Source organism: Dermacentor albipictus, chromosome 1, assembly GCF_038994185.2.
Source record: "Dermacentor albipictus isolate Rhodes 1998 colony chromosome 1, USDA_Dalb.pri_finalv2, whole genome shotgun sequence".
NCBI lineage: Eukaryota > Metazoa > Arthropoda > Arachnida > Ixodida > Ixodidae > Dermacentor > Dermacentor albipictus.
In genome coordinates, this window is record NC_091821.1 from 343,414,676 (window position 1) to 343,430,717 (window position 16,042).

Here is a 16,042-nt window from a genome sequence, read left to right on the forward strand (position 1 = left end):
AGCACGTGAAATAAAAAAGCAACTTATTCCGGCTGTCGCTGCGCTGCATGCTCATTTTCACCGCGGCTCTCGGATTGACAATCAGCCCTATCCAATGCCTCCCTGGGAATTCACCAGCATCACAACTAATAAGCCAACGAAGTTACGACGCAGCGATACAACAGGTACTATTGACGAACACAACATCGTCGATGCATCATGCGTTAACACCTGCAAAGTTTATACGGATGCTGCCATTCTCCCAGACGGCGGAAGGACATCATTCTTGAGTACTACGCATAATTTCATCAGCGGCCACCAGCGCTATTTATCTACGGAAGCCAGCGCTCTAGTAATGGAACTTCAAGCCATCCACGACGCTGTGCAAGATGCGACATCTAAGCTGCCTACCATGAAGCAACTAGACATCTTCACGGATTCTTTAGCGGCTATTCAGGAACTCAAGAAGGTCGATAAGGCGATGGAAATCTGCGAGAGCATACACACTATGAATAGTAAGACAGCTACTTGCGTCAAGGTACACTGGATTCAAGGCCATTCAGCGAACCCTCACAACATTGCTGCTGACCAGCAGGCACACTGCCCTCCTAATCCTGGTCCTCCCCCTATTCCCCTCCCACCCCAACCCCGTAACTCGCTGCGAGCCCGTAAAAATGTTCTCCGGCAGGACACACGCGCTCTTATCCCACCGTGTGTCTGCTCCCTCCCCCTTCACCTTACTAGGGCGGAGGAAGTTGTGCTTAGGAGGCTTCGGGCCGGGGTGGCCCTTACACCGGCTGTTGTCTCAAGGTGGAACTGGTCGAATTTGCCACTGGGTGCTACGTGTCCATACTGCTCCGTTCCTGTGGTGGAATCAGATGCATACCACCTAATATGGACATGTACGGGTTTACGATCGGAACGCTCGCGTCTCCTACTGCAAGCCGGCCTCCGCTACAGTGCGACAACCAGCTATGACCGCTGGATACATGATAACAGATTTCACAAAACACTGCTTCAATTCATACACAACACAGGCCTCACAGCACACATATAATACACATATACGCTACAACAATTATGCCTTAAGGGCAAGCCTTCATCGCAATAAAAAAAAAAAAAAAAAAAAAAAAAGGATATGAAAGGGCTTCAGGCGAGAAACGTGCACGATCTCTGTTCCGCGGCAGCGTCGGTCGGTTGGGGCCTCAACAGGTGTAACGCGATAGTTCACCGGCGAGGTCTGCTCGATGACTTTGTAGGGGCCAAGACATCGAGACTCAAGCTTCTCACTTAAACCGGGTGTTCGCGCAGGGGTCCATAGGAGCACATCGTCACATCGTCGTTTTTGCGTCGGCGCCATTTTTCCTTCTTGGAATAAAGCGTCGTCTCAACCGTGGTATTTCAAGTGGTGGAGATGCGGGGTAGGAGAAGTCGGCCGGAGATGGAGATCGGCGAACGGGAGGATTATCGTCATAAGTGCGGTAAACGCGAGGAGGTGGCTCATCGCGTTCAAAGGCCGCGTAACCACGACGTTCGTCTTGCTGGCGGCCTCGGCAAAACCGGGAGATATGTCCTCGAAAGCCGCAGTAGTAGCAGATAGGCCTCGACGAACGCCAGGCAGAGTAGTAAGGCGGGTTCGGAGCTCGGGTGACTAAGGGTGCCAGGTGATCGTGAACAGGCGCAGATGGTGTAATTGGAGACGGCGCGGCTGGCATTGCAGCAATCTGGGCGTAAGAAGCCGGTTGTGGGCAAGGAGAAGCGTTGGTATGCTGGGCGTTCTGCAGGGAGGCCAATTCCTCCTTAATAATACCGCGCAGGTCAGTAGAAGCAGGTTGGACGTGAGCGCTGCTGCAAGGGGTTGAGCCATGCGCTTGCAATTCCTCACGAATTATGGCTCGAATGATAGACCGGAGCTCAATACTGTTTGCCAGGGGGTTGTCGGAAAAGTCCGGTTGCAAGCGGATTGACTGCAGGGCGTCGAGGCGCTGACAGACGGAGACGACGTCCGACACCGTCGAAGGGTTTTGAGCGGCGAGTGCGTTGAAGGCAGTAGATCCGATACCCCTAAGAAGGTGTCGCACGCGATCAGGTTCTGGCATGGCACTGTCGACACGGCGGCAGAGCACGAGGATGTCCTCAATGTACGAGGTATACGATTCGCCAGAATGCTGGACGCGCTCAGACAGCCTCTTTTTCGCAACTTCCGAACGAACCGTGGGCGTGTCGAAAATCCGCCGAAGCTGCTCCCTGAAAGACGACCAATCACGGAAGTCTCTCTCACGATTCAGGAACCATGTCTTGGCTACTTGAGAGACGTAAAATGGCACGTTGTTTAACCGCGATGTCTCGTTCCAATTGTTGTATTCGCTGACACGATCGTAGTTGTCGAGCCAGTCTTCAACGTCCTCACCAGGAAGGCCAGAGAAGATTTCAGGGTCGCGATACCGGTTGTTGGCAGGGCTGGGATTGGGGGTGGCTGGCGCTTGAACCGAGATGGTGGATGCTGCGGTCTGGTCTTGCGACATGGCGGCCTCTTGGCGTAAGCGGCGTCCCGAACGTAGCTCCAGGAGAGATCTTGAAGTGGATTGAGGTCGAAGGGATCTTAAAGCGCCTCCACCACTTGAAATACCACGGTTGAGACGACGCTTTATGCCAAGAAGGAAAAATGGCGCCGACGCAAAAACGAACACGAGCCGATGATTGATGATGACTTTGTACAGATGATGAAGTCCGCATAAATGCTTACAATGTATATATATTATACAGGGTGTTCCAGCTAACCTGAGCCCGAGTTAAAAAATACGCGAATGCCATGTAGCTGGACAGAACAAAGGTAATGTTATTTGCCGTACTATCTTTCTTTATTTCACCTAATTCAATAATTAGTCCCAATCAATTAATCAGCTTCTCAAATAATATAATTATATGAAAAGTGTCAATGAGAAAATTGGAGAGCAACATGAAAATCTCCCGATACAGCTTTCTGTTGCTCAATACGTGCTACATAAAAGTGTGTTTTCCCGAGCGTAAAAGAAGCCCGCAAACGCACGCAAAACGCCTCGAGTGGCCAGTCGCGCGGCAATTTCGCATGCATTTGCGGGGGTCCAATTTCACATCCAAATCTACGCCCACACGCGGACACACGCACGCACATTTTTAAAAGTTGCAAGGGCGCATAGCATGAAGCAGTCTGAAGAGGTTGACACTGGATGCGGATGAAGGCCAACTTCCAACTCACGTTTATTGTAAAAGTGTGGTGATATATAAAGAATACCAGAAAAAGAAGACAGCTTTGAAGGCTAGATAAAGAACGGTGCTTGATGCAGCCAAACATAAAGAAAACGCTAGTGAAAGAAAATACAGATAAAAAATTAGAAGTGCCGGAAAAAATATTTACAATCGCAAACCGTGCATGCCAGCACCTTTCAAGAAACACTGTTCTTATTTCAATAGAAAGACTGACAGCTTGCTTATGCAAGCACACTCTTCCGGTTCCATGCCATTGAAAAAAAAACAACGTGATTCTTGCAAGGTAGCGGCATGCGCATATTGTGATCACGATGTTTTTTCCCTGGACTTGTATATTTATTTGTACGTAATTTATTTCCTGTTTTTATTATGTTTGGTTTCATCAAGCACTAGTTGTTATCGGGCTTTCTTGCTGTAAAACTTTGTGGTAACTATAATAAATCACGGCACTTTGACAATAAACCTTTTAATTAGAAATTATCGTACCCTGTTCTTACTGCTTCACACTGCACGCTCTTGCAACATTGCCCAAATAAATTACTTTATAAGGTACACAGAAGCATCACAATGACCATTCAAGTGACTTGTTCGATTGTAAAAACAAAAATAAAGAATAGCCTGGCTGCAAACCGCAACAAAGAACACATAGGATGAACAATAAAACTGAGATGATCTAACAACCGAAAGTTTAATGTATATGCCGAGTAAATGCTGGCTGACAAGAATCAACCGGAAATACACAAAAAGGAGACGCAAAAAGTAATGTGTGTTTCCTGACAGGAAATGCATCCATCTCTAACGGAGGCCATGCTGACAAGATTCTCCCAGAGTTTTTAGATGTGCAAACACTGGGAGAATCTTGTGTCAGCATGGGCCCTGTTGTACTTTCAGAGGTGGATGCGTTTCCTGTTGGGATCTGTATGGATAGACATCAGTTCTTGCATCTCTCTTTTGTGTCATGGCCTTCCGCCCGCGGCGCGGGTGCGGCACGGCACTACGACAATGTAGTCCCTTAGGACTAAATAAAGTTTCTTGCCTTTCTGTCTGTCTGTCTCTTTTGTGTAACTTCCGTTTATAGCTTGTCAACCAGAATTTACTCGGCACCTTCAATAAACTTTCATTTGTTAGTGCACCTTATGCTCATCTTGGTCTCTAGCAGAAAGGTGTTCATTCTTTTTACAGCGAAACTGTATATGCCTAGGCGAAACACTCCTGGTCCGACCAGAGAAACCGTACTGCGGGGGTATGAGCCATTCTTTAGGGGGGTATAAGCCATTGCACTCATCTTACGTGACGGACGGCTGTCTAAGGCACCCTGTACGTCGATCAGCAAGAGCACCACGAGGTCCCCTCCGGCCTTGGCGTCCTCCAGGGTGGATACCATGTGAGCGACGGGCTTCCACCGCCGCCGAAAGCCCGTCTGTTGGTCTGCCAGGAAGCCAGGGGCCACCTGGCTGTTGGTCTGCCAGGGGCCACCCAGTCCAGTCGTGCCAGGGCCATGGCCTCCATCACCTTGCAGGCAGCGGAGGTGAGGGAGACCGGTCGGAGCAAGGCAGTCACGTATGTATCAGAGTATGTATCAAGGCAGTCATGTATCGGAGTTGCAGGGAGGGGTTTAGTCGATGCAGTCGTGTAAGTCGTAAGTTTGGCGAGTTCCATTCGGTCAGTGTGAGACTGCGTGCCAGGTGTCGAAGCTGCCTTGTGGCGTCTGTCCTCGAAAGCGGGATTGGAACGCTGTGCTCTTCTTGATGTGCTGTACGAGCAGCGTTATCGGCGGAATTATTGCCGCTGATTCCACAATGGCCAGGTACCCATTGAAAAACGACCTCGTGACCTTTTTGTTGGACGTGATGGTAAAGTTTCGCGATTTGCGAGAGAAGATAAATCATTTATGCGCTGATGTTTTCTATAGAAATCGCTTGCAGGCTCACAGTTCAAGTACGAATAAGGGATGTTTACAATGATATAGAACAAGTATTGTTTTTCAATATGTTTCAATCATTACACATCTAGAAAGCAACCAGGGAGCTACTGCCCCATTGCAACCTTAACCTAAAATTCTCTTTGCGCTTGACTATGCTGGAAATGGTGGATGCCTTTGGCACAATGTCTCTGTGATAGAAAATGTGCAAAATCAATCGAGACGTACGGCGTAATGTCGCCTGGTATTTGTCTTACTTAGGTTTCTGTTCACCGATGGTGCTTTCATGTCTCCTTCTTCTGACTCAAACTTCCAAGTGCGACTTCTTGCAGTAGCTGAGCACAACGATGCTACTTGTCGTCAAATGCTACAGGCCGTCAAAGTTGGCGTGAAAGAAAAAAGAAAAAAGTCGAAAGAAGAGGCGAAAGACGGCCCGAATTACAAACAACTCGAGTTTCGCCACCGCGCTGCGACCATGCTATACCGCTGTAGCTGGCTGAACAACAAACAGCGCCACCGAGGATGCGCACTTTGCCGAAGTGAGCGCCCGAGTCGAGCATTCGATGAATGAGCGAGGAGGGTAAGATGGACGTGATGCGAAACTGCGGTAAGGCAATCACTGTCGCACTCGCTTCACTTTCTGCGAACAACCGAAGGAAAAGACAGACAAAAGTGTAATGCATGCAGTGAGACTAAGTTGACGACAATGTTTGAAAAAGCTATACAGGCATTTGAAACCAACTCTGGGCAGTCCAGCGAACCAAGGAAGCTGCCAAGGGCCAACAACCCTTGGCTGAAACCTAAGCGGGATCCAGGCCCACCCCACCAAATCGCAGGGCACTGAAAAAAGTTATTTGAATGAACTTGGAAGCAGAAGAAAATGCGTCCTGAAACGCGAATGCGAAAGAACAATAGAAATTGTTGGTGGATGCTTGGTGCCGGTTTATTCTACATTCTTGTCAACAGCGCAAAAAACAGACACCACGTGAGAACATGCTTTCGTGTGTGCGTGCGTGTGCGTCCGTGTGTTCATGCGTGCGTGCGTGCGTGCGTGCGTCAAAAATGCTTGACCATGGCCACATGGGTCGCAATCGTTTTAAGCCGCAAGGCAAACTGTGCGCATCTCGACGAAGCGACGCCCTCAGAGTTTTTTCCCTTTTAATCCTTTAACCTCCAACTCCATGCGTAAGGTGTCAAAGGGGACGTGCGTCCGGTTGACTGGAATCGCATAATGTGTAGCGCAGCAAGATCAAGGACACAAGAAACGAAACACACCCACAAGCAAGAAGTCCCAACACCAAAAATTTATTTCAGGACCACTTGCATTTGTACTTAAAGAAGACCCCGTTTCAATGTCCTTATTTTATAAAACTAGGATACATAAAAATAATTTTATTAAACCATAAAACAGGAAGAAATGATGGGAATGTGTCTTCCAGATGTAGCCGTCTCTCAGGGAACGTGCAAACAACCCAGTTCTTTAGCGGAAAATGACAAGATTGACTGGCATATTGGATAGCAGCAAAGAAGACCTGCTCGGATTCCTTGATTAACTTTAGAGCCTCATATTTACTCCTGCCTACTATATAGTGGTATCTTTTAAAAGGGGATGGAATGCATGTCTGGTTGAAATCCATGCCCTTCTTTTCCTTCTCTCACTCTTGAGTGTACTGTGCATTTCTTTTTTATTTCCATCTCAGTGTATGCAGCCGCAGAGAAGGCACAGGGGAGCTTATTGTTTACTTTTTGACGTCGGTACATCCTTGTTCAACCACTTATAGTCCCATAGTGCAGTGATGCAAGTTTGCGTACATGCATTTGCACATGATAAGCTGTGGAATAGTATGTTTAATATACAAGTATGCTGAAGTACGTCTTATGGTCCAGGCGCGGATTACCATAACTAGCGGCAAACGCGTGCATAAGACAGCCCTAGATTATTGGTGTAAATTTCTAGCATAACTCCTAACTTTAGCAAGATACTCTTTTAGCCGAAGTCACCGTGCTCAGAACATCGCCCGTGAGTGCTCTTGTGGCCTTCACTGCGGATAACCATAAAGTTCATGAATCCATTATTTTTTTTTTCTACTGTGAAGGTTCTGCTGCCAAGTCGGCTTAATTAAAGTGGCACGCAGTGTTTGTCTTTCGTCATCAAAACAGATGCAGTGTACAGGGTGCTTTTTTTTTAAGCAACACAGATCTTTTATTAAAGAGCTTTGACCACGAGACACCTGTCGTCTTCGCATACGAAGTCCAAGGCGAGGCGGAAATATTTTGCCGCCGCTTGAGTTACTCTGCAAAGCAAACATTTATCGATTAACTTCAATATAAGTCCCTTAGGAGGAGTTGTTTAAATGGCGTATTTGAAGGCAGTGACATTTTAAAGCACCCTCGTTTCTTAAAGATCTTGAAAAATCGTACCTAATTTTAGATACTTATCATCGAATTTTAGCGGTAAATCCAGGCAACATCGAAGCCTGGATTGTGGCCCCGTTACCATTACAGATCGAAACGCCCCGTGACGCCAGCGCAAGGAAGTCTGAATCTGAACGTGTCAGCCAGTCGCGGCCCTTACTGATAGCGAACGCTTTGTCTGGCAAGCATGTGTCGCTGGGTCAGGATTTGCCGCGGCACGCTATCATTCACACTTAGCCCTACATTTCTTTACGGGGCGTTGCCGTCTGACGCGCAGCGGGACGCGCTCAGTCTTGATATCGCCTGGATTTGGCCTTCATTTTCGATTATGCCTATCTGAAATGACGTGCGATTTTTCAGTTTTCTAAAAAAATGGGTTTACTATAAATAGTGACGTCCTTTAGGTTTTCCATATAAAGAACTACCCTCAAGTTAATAATGCAAAACATAATTTAGAAATATTTGTTAATTAGTCTTGTCAGAGTAATATAAGCAGCGGCAAATTATTTCCGCCTCACCGTACACTCCTAAACAGACAAACACCCTTCTCGTCGTATCTTGCCCTACAACGATAACTGTCATCCGTCTTGCTTGCGTTTCCTTTCTTGAAAACGCTGCGCTCGCTACAGTGCTGTCGAGAATGCTCTGTCATGCCGTTCGTGACTTGGAAGTACCGGGCTCGCAGCGTTAAAGAAAGGAAATGTCGACAAGACAGATGGCGATTATCATTGTGTGGCAAGATACGACCCAAAGAGTCTAATAATCGCTCGTACACGAAGACGGCAGGTGTCTATGCGTGTCACGGTCATATCGTATTTATGAAAAATTTGTACTGCCTAGAAAAAAGCACCCTGTATATTTAACATGTTTTATGGACTCGCCGCAATCACAAGTGCTCCACAAGGAGAATGCATTACTGCGAAAGCATTATATGCCCCACGATGCGGCAAATCCGGCGACCATTGTTATCATCCGATGCCACCAAAACCAACGGGACCAAGTGATGATGTCACGTTCCCGGTGCAGCACCTGCTGCGGCTCGCGCTGCGAAATCCCGCGGTGGACAGCCACGGCGTCGCACCTGGCTGGCTCCCAAAACTGGATAATGCTGTAGTAAATGGAGTAAGGTAGATTATTGTGGGTTAAGTTGGATTAAAGTACATAAAGATGGATTGAGATGGATTAAGGTTATTACGAATTAGAGCGAGGTGGATTAGGGCGGAGTTTTAATTTGAGGTGAAAACTTTGACAAGTCCTATGCTCCCGCATTCAAATGACCTAACCATACTTAACTGACCGAATTATCCCAAACGACTATGCGAATCATCCCTAAAGGCTCCGACGAAAGCATGGAGCTCTGCCTCGCGAAGGCATGCGTGCAGTGCCGCTGCAATGGCTTCCAGGCCAAAGTCTTTGCAGACTAACGGCATAAAATACTGCACCGTCACGTGTCGCAAGACGCCGCTGGTGTTCGTAACATACGTTGGGTGTTTACAGGTTCGGGCGCTTAAACAGTCGGAAATATGGCGAGTGCTGGCTAGACCGAGAGGAACTGCCAGATTAATTTGCATACGGATTTCTCACGCGGCAGTCAGCGGACAGCCGGGTGCTTCGCGCAACTAAAATGCCATGGCAAGCTGTTAGGTGGGTGAGAGGGGGTAGGGGAAAGGGGAGGGGGGCATAGTCGAAGCGATGCAGCCGCGTCCAAAACTGCAAAGCTTCTGTATAGGAGCGACAAGGCCGGGCTTCTGAAGGAATCGCATTATCCGGGTTCCGCCACCTGGCAACTCCGTGTGCGGCGATTCTCACGAGGCGCCAAGAGTTCGCGTGCGCATAATTCAAGGAGCCGTTCGGCTCGACGGAAATGTTCGGATGAGACAAAATTTTCTCGCGCCTTAGTGGTATTAGTGCGCCGAAAAAGAGTTTCCTCCACTATATAAGCAGGTGAAGACTGTAGAGAGCGAAACTCCTTAAAACCTAGATTACGCTGTACATTTCGCACGGTACTTTCCACCAAAGACCGCTAGTCAGGAAACGAAAACTACCACTGTTTTCTAAGGATCTGTTGAAAACGGAAGTGCGGTCTTTTGAAAGGGCTCCATATAAGAGCTCTGTCGTGGCACTCATTTCTTGCAGTTTGTATATATATATATATACATTGGGAAGAAGAAGATGCGTCTCGCGGCTCGGCTCGGCTCGCACTGTTGATTGCTGGCATCTTCTTTAACAGTGCTTCGGGCTGCCTCGCCGATCCCGGTCGCGGTGCCTTGTATAAGGAGCCGCAAATAAACCTATTCTATATATATAAGCGTCTGATATGATACTTGCCGTGAATTGCTACTGCGTGTCAAACGCTACAAGCGTGATGCACAAAAACAGCTTCCTTGCTTGAAACATGCAGAAGAAAATATAATGAAGGAAATGCAAAAATTATCTGGCGTCGTGACCTAGTAGTGCCCCTTGACGAGACGGTATTCGAGTATTCCTGCCCATATTTCTTTCCTGAAGCATGTTTGCCACTGAATGTGACGAGAATATTTGAGGTAAAATTATGCCGGTAGAGGAATACAAACAATTTATTTGCAGCCACAATTTCTACACGCTAGCGTAGGTTGCGGGCACTTAAAGTGCCCCTCATCGTGCCCCGACAAAAATTTTATTATATGCTGTCGTACAGCTTGTCTTGCCTGATTCATCGACCTTCCTTAGACTGCAGATCCCACTCTGTTGTGCTGATTTTGTTCGTCTGCCCCCGGAAGCATTTAATCTGTATTTCTAACAGTGCCCCCGTGTAGCGGATGGCGACTTGTGACCACTACATCTGACATTGCTTTAGTATTCCATGCATCTATCAAAATGCCACAGGCCGAGTATATGAGTGAAAATCTATTTAATATTTACAAGCCATCACGGGGCACAGCCATTTTGGTTTGATTTGGTTTGGTGCCCCGACCCACCAGTGGGGCAGATAGACCACCCTATACCTCCATCGTATTCTTCGTTCCATGGATGATCGTCGTTGTTGTCGGCCTGCTCGTAGCACCGTGACAATATCTTCACAGTACCGCAATTGCAAAGGAGAGAAACAAACAGAACGTATTGGACGAACATCATATTTATTTTTGTGACACTCAAGTTCGTACAAATTCGACACTTATATTTTTGTGCGAGTCAGTAATTAAGCACTCTTAGGGAAACACACCTCAAGTCTGTTTCTTTATTTTCTCCTCGAAGTTCGGAGGCGCTGATAGGCATACACATAGTTAAATTATGTATACAGCTTCAAGTGATCAGACTGCAACGCTATGCTTGCTATGCACTCATGTAGGGAAAGAACCACTGTTAGCGCGTGTAAGCGGCTATTTGTTCGGTAAAGCACACGATAGTTTGAAATGTAGCGTAGTTTTGGTGTTGCCTTTCGAGACGGCAAACTTCAGCACCAAAGTGATCAATGAGTTAAAGGACGGATAATTAATAGTTCTAAGCCGTTATTCATGTAACGCCTAGGTTTACAAGGTGAAAAAAAGCACCCTGTTTGATAAGTAATACGACTGTAAGCGTTCTTCCAATTACGTAGGACGCCTGCTGATATTGAAACAACATCTAACGCGTTTTGTACATCATATTAGCATACAATTACAGCGACTAGCTTGATGAACCTTTCTTATTTGTGAGTCACTTCGATAGAACATCCTCATGCTCCTAATAAACACCTTTGGCACGGTGCACCGCGTGTCAGAGATATCTATTGGCGCACTCCAATTTCTTTTTAATTTCTGTATGTATGTATGTATGTATGTATGTATGTATGTATGTATGTATGTATGTATGTATGTATGTATGTATGTATGTATGTATGTATGTATGTGTGTATGTATGTATGTATGTATGTGTGTATGTATGTATGTATGTATGTATGTATGTATGTATGTATGTATGTATGTATGTATGTATGTATGTGTGTGTATGTATGTGTGTATGTATGTAGTACGTGGCTGAGAACATGTAGGCACTTTAACAAGATCGGGACAATACAGATGACCTGCCGTGCTTTCTCCAAATGACGAAGCTGTGGCACAGTGCATCGAAAACGAACCCAATAGCTGAACTTGTAAAGTGCTTTACACAAAATGCCTCTTGTTTGATGCGAAAGCATCGAATGGCCCATTGGGCGAAAAAGCTGGCGTCTGTAGAAGCGAACCGGCACCTAAATTCCCATTGGCTGCGATGCCACGTCGCGTCCGCACATCAACGGAGCAGACCGGGTGAAAGGGTACGCCTCCAGTTGCATTGGCGAGCCAGGTGTTGCTTGAAGAGAGAGGGCATCGCCGCGACACTACGCCACGTCAGCCTCGCTCTCGGGTGTCTGTGTTATCCACGCATTCCTTTGTCCACGCGAGGTCTATGCCTGCATTGTAACTTCGCCTTGCTTATCGCTATACAGAAATTATTGTATGAAAAAAATCGCAGTTCCGCCGGAAAGACGAAGCACCGTTTGCGACAGCAAATTAGTAGATGGCTGTACAAAGTAAGGATAGTAGTTTTATCGGCCGTATAAACTCGTAAACATTCGCTTACTAACTAAATTAACTAACTAGACTATGTAAGCGTGACTCATTGAGGACGTAGGAAGAAACAGACACACAGAGACACTGCTGTCTGCGTGTCTGCTTCCTTCTAAGTCCTCGTTCCGTCGCGCTTACACATTCTATCATGGATTCAAACGAACTAGCCTGTCAACGTGTTTTAGCTAAATTAACCAGCATGATGTCACGTGCGCACAGATTAATATGAACACACATCGCGCGACGACAGCGGAAACTGTTTGTCAAAACGCTGTAGTTAGGAATCGCGGCAGGCAGCCGCCAACCTATTCACCTCCGTGGATCTGTCGCTTCAACGCATACGAAATGTCGAAAGCACGGCGCATGCGAAGCTACCGGCACTACACGTACTCTGAAGACATCGCAGATCGCTTTGAAGATGAGGCCCGCGCGGACACGCACTTTAGCCACGTCGCAGACCACTTTAAAGACACACGGGCGCCGGCAACGCGTCCCTACGGCGTCCGCCAAATGCGTCTACTATGGCGCCCGCGATTCGCGTGGCCAACACCGTAGGAGACACCGCGATTCTCTCCACTCTGTACGGAGCGGCGGGTGAGTTTGATATCGATGCACCGTAGCAGCCGCCGGAGAAGACTCCCCCTCCTCCCTCGCTATACCTCCCAGCCTCGCGCGCCACAGGAGAGGGCACGCATCCGGGCCCCGTTCCTCGATCGCGCACGCGAGACTGAACCGCGTTCGCCTGCTCGTCCTCACAAGCTTACCCGACCTCATACGTAACCTTACGGCGACACCGACAGTGACAGTGACGCCGAAGGCGACGGCAGAAATGCGCCTGGAGTGTCCATATAATTGATATCGCAGTAAAAGCAGAATAGCATGGAAGGGAAAAAATGGCTGTGGTGAACTGCTGTTGCTTGGCTATATTTGGTTCGGCTAGACGAAGAAACAACTCATGCAGGCGAGCGCACGAGCTGAGACCCGGCTATGTAGCTACGCGACCGCAAGCGAGCGCACGAGTTGAGCCTCCGCTTTTGCCGCTGTTATGACGTCATATGGTAGCTACGCGGCCGCGCGCGGCGCAGCAAGGAAGAGCGTGGTTGTGCGGCTAGTAAGCTTCGCATAAAATGTTTGCGGTAGCGAGTTTCCAACCTGCGACTCCACGCTCACAAGCCGGGTGTCTTACACACTGGGCTGAACAAGCGCCTCCTCGATAGCAGGTCTGTGCACTCTGCTTGATGACACCATGCTAGTTAGACCGGAATTTCCGTGGACAAGCGCGGCGTGACGAAAGCGGTGACGTCAAAATCACCGCGGCTTATTGGGTAGCGTCCCCACTACGTTTTGTGGCAGTCGGGGAATGTAGCATCCCGTCACAGGTCGAAGTGCACCGGCTTTCTGTCTCAACCCGTTCGCTTGCCCGCGAGGAGTTCATAACTCGAAGGAGTGCGCAGCGGCGTTCATTAATGATTTCACATTCACAGCTCATAAGTGCTTATACTCCGTTTCGTATATCAGTTACAAAGCTGTGGAAGCTACGCAAGTAGTGCGGTCTCCAAATTTTATCACTCCGCTCGTTCCGTCTATGCTTCGCTGGGCGCCAGCGGCGTTTGTTGGCGCGAGCATGCACGTGAGGCGGCTGCCGTGATGGGATGCAAATAAAGAACAACGAAAAGCAAATTGATACAAAACAATGTATTAGCAGCCGAATGAGCGCATGGTCTGTCTGATTCGAAGGGTAAATTCTTATTTTCATTCAGAACTGACCTTATATAGAGAACATTTTCACAAAAATCGGTCAAAAGACACCGAACTATTTCTAAATGGGAACGCGGCCACTATAAAACATGTCGCTAGCCTCCACATCATTGCACCTGATGAATGAAACGGAGTATAGGTGCCCTCGGATTTAAAAAAAAGATGGCTCGATAGCAAAGGAAAGCGAAAAAGTATTGCCTAGCCCGGTACCTACAAAAATTTGGTTTATACAATTCCTATCCTTTTTCGCAAGAAACGCAGCCTACTCTGTCGGAGGGTGCGCAACCACGGCAACAGCACCTTTTTTTGCTGAGACAAGAGCGACCCCTTGATCGTCACCGCTATCCTTACTGCTCCTGAATGACGTACTATCGTGAAGTCCCATTCTAGTATAGTGAGAAGCCAGTAATAATCTGAAATCGATTTCGTAAAGTGAGGGTTGATATCTGGCCCAAGAAGTTCGGACAGCAAAGATAGCTACGTTGCCCCTCAACCACATGAATGCAACTTCAAACCTAAAGGCGCTTAGGTCTCATACAACCTGCAGCACAGTACATTTTACCGGTACTTATAGAAGTGTCAATCGAATACTAGGCTTTAAGGAAGACATCAAGCAGAATTAGTCGAATATTTTAGTTCTTATGATCACGTGGTAATATCTCCGGGTGTGCAGTTGGGGCTTTGAACTCGTAGCATGTACTTCAGGGGGATATTGACATTACCGTCCGTAATGGACACTTGCAAGCAAGCAGTAGGGTCCGGTCATTTTCAACACGTAATCCTCGGAGCAGATAGCACAGTTTCAGAAAAACGAGGTGACTTGTGCGATGCTTCAAACTGTATTGAGCATTGCTCATCGTGCTAAGCCGTAGCTGCTATTGTAAGGCTCGCAGTGACGTCACGATATTAGCAGTGGGCGCTCTCTGAGCATGCGCAAGAGTCACAATTAACTGTGGTCATCGTGCGCGAGTGCCTACCCGAATAGTTCACCGTCAACACGACCATTTGTTGAGTGCCCCTGTCTGTGATAGCTAGACGGCTGCCCAAGCAGGGAAGTCGTTTCAGCATTCCGCTTAGGGCACTGCGCGTACGACGGCGCTGCCTCTTTTCAAAGTATAGGAAGATGTATGGGTTGATGGCACTGTTCGAAGCGGAGATGACCCCGAAGAGAGCAACCACGTTGGCGTCCAGGATGCCCGGATTGCCGAAAGCCAGGATGACCTCCTGCACCATGTATGGCACGTTGGTCACAAGGAAGGCGCCGAACACCACGGCCGTCATCTTGAGTGTCTTTACCTGCGTGAAGAAATGCAAGAGGATGCGTAAATTATGAAGTTATAGGGCACAACTACAATAACAGTACCACAATGAAATGTCCAGTGTCGTTTGCTACAAGCAGCGGTAAAGTGGAGAAGGGAAGAAAAAAGTTGGAAGCGTGCGTATACCTCGTAGAATGCGCACAATAGGCTTTCCGGAGTGAAGGGGCTCATACGTTTATTTTTTTCGTTTTGTGCAAACCTTGCCCGTGCCACAAAGTTCAGTCCGTAGCCGCGAAGCACCAAGAGTTGCAATAGAACGGCTGGTTACTTTGAACGTGTGGACATTCCACACCAATGTTCTGCCTTTTGCTACAGAATACTAAGTCACAAGTTTCTTTACTAGCGCCAGAGGTTCACGTTGTTGTTGTCAAGTGAACCGCAATGCAGCGTCCTTATTTTTTTTTTGTGTGTGTGACATCGCACAGTGCTTTTGTGGGGTTTCCAATCACCGTATTCCTGTCTCCGCGCCTCCATGTATATCTCTTTACAAACTTTCTAAGTTTCGAAGGGACAGCTTTGTGATGCCCCAATGCTCACTACGCGCACAGACAGGACAACAACACGTGCTAGCAATATTCTGCATATATGCCTTGCGGCAAGTGCTCCAGAATAAAAAAAATACATATATTGGAGCACTCTGACATTTACGTGTTCACACGTACTACATCCACAACAAGAAAACAAAATAAAGAACTGAAATATTTTTCAATGCAATACACGACAGGCAACCTCAATTCAGACACTGTACAAAACGCTATACGCTCCCCATTTATGATAAGCATGCAAAAATGGCCATGAGGCTGCTCAACGAACGCAGATAATTTTCGAAATAGAAA

General features: G+C 47.5%; 1 protein-coding gene across 13 annotated transcripts in view; it reads right to left on the bottom strand.

Moving 5' to 3' along the window:
- Window positions 1-10,663: 10,663 nt before the first annotated feature.
- The window catches only part of LOC135909078 (gonadotropin-releasing hormone receptor-like), a 538,207-nt gene continuing 532,828 nt past the window's right edge, over window positions 10,664-16,042 (bottom strand). For all 13 annotated transcript variants that reach the window (XM_065441140.1, XM_065441223.1, XM_070531758.1 and 10 more), the window contains one exon: window positions 10,664-15,183. In XM_065441140.1, the coding sequence (XP_065297212.1) occupies window positions 14,794-15,183 (390 nt within the window). In that variant the 3' untranslated portion in view covers window positions 10,664-14,793. The remainder of the gene's footprint in view (window positions 15,184-16,042) is intronic.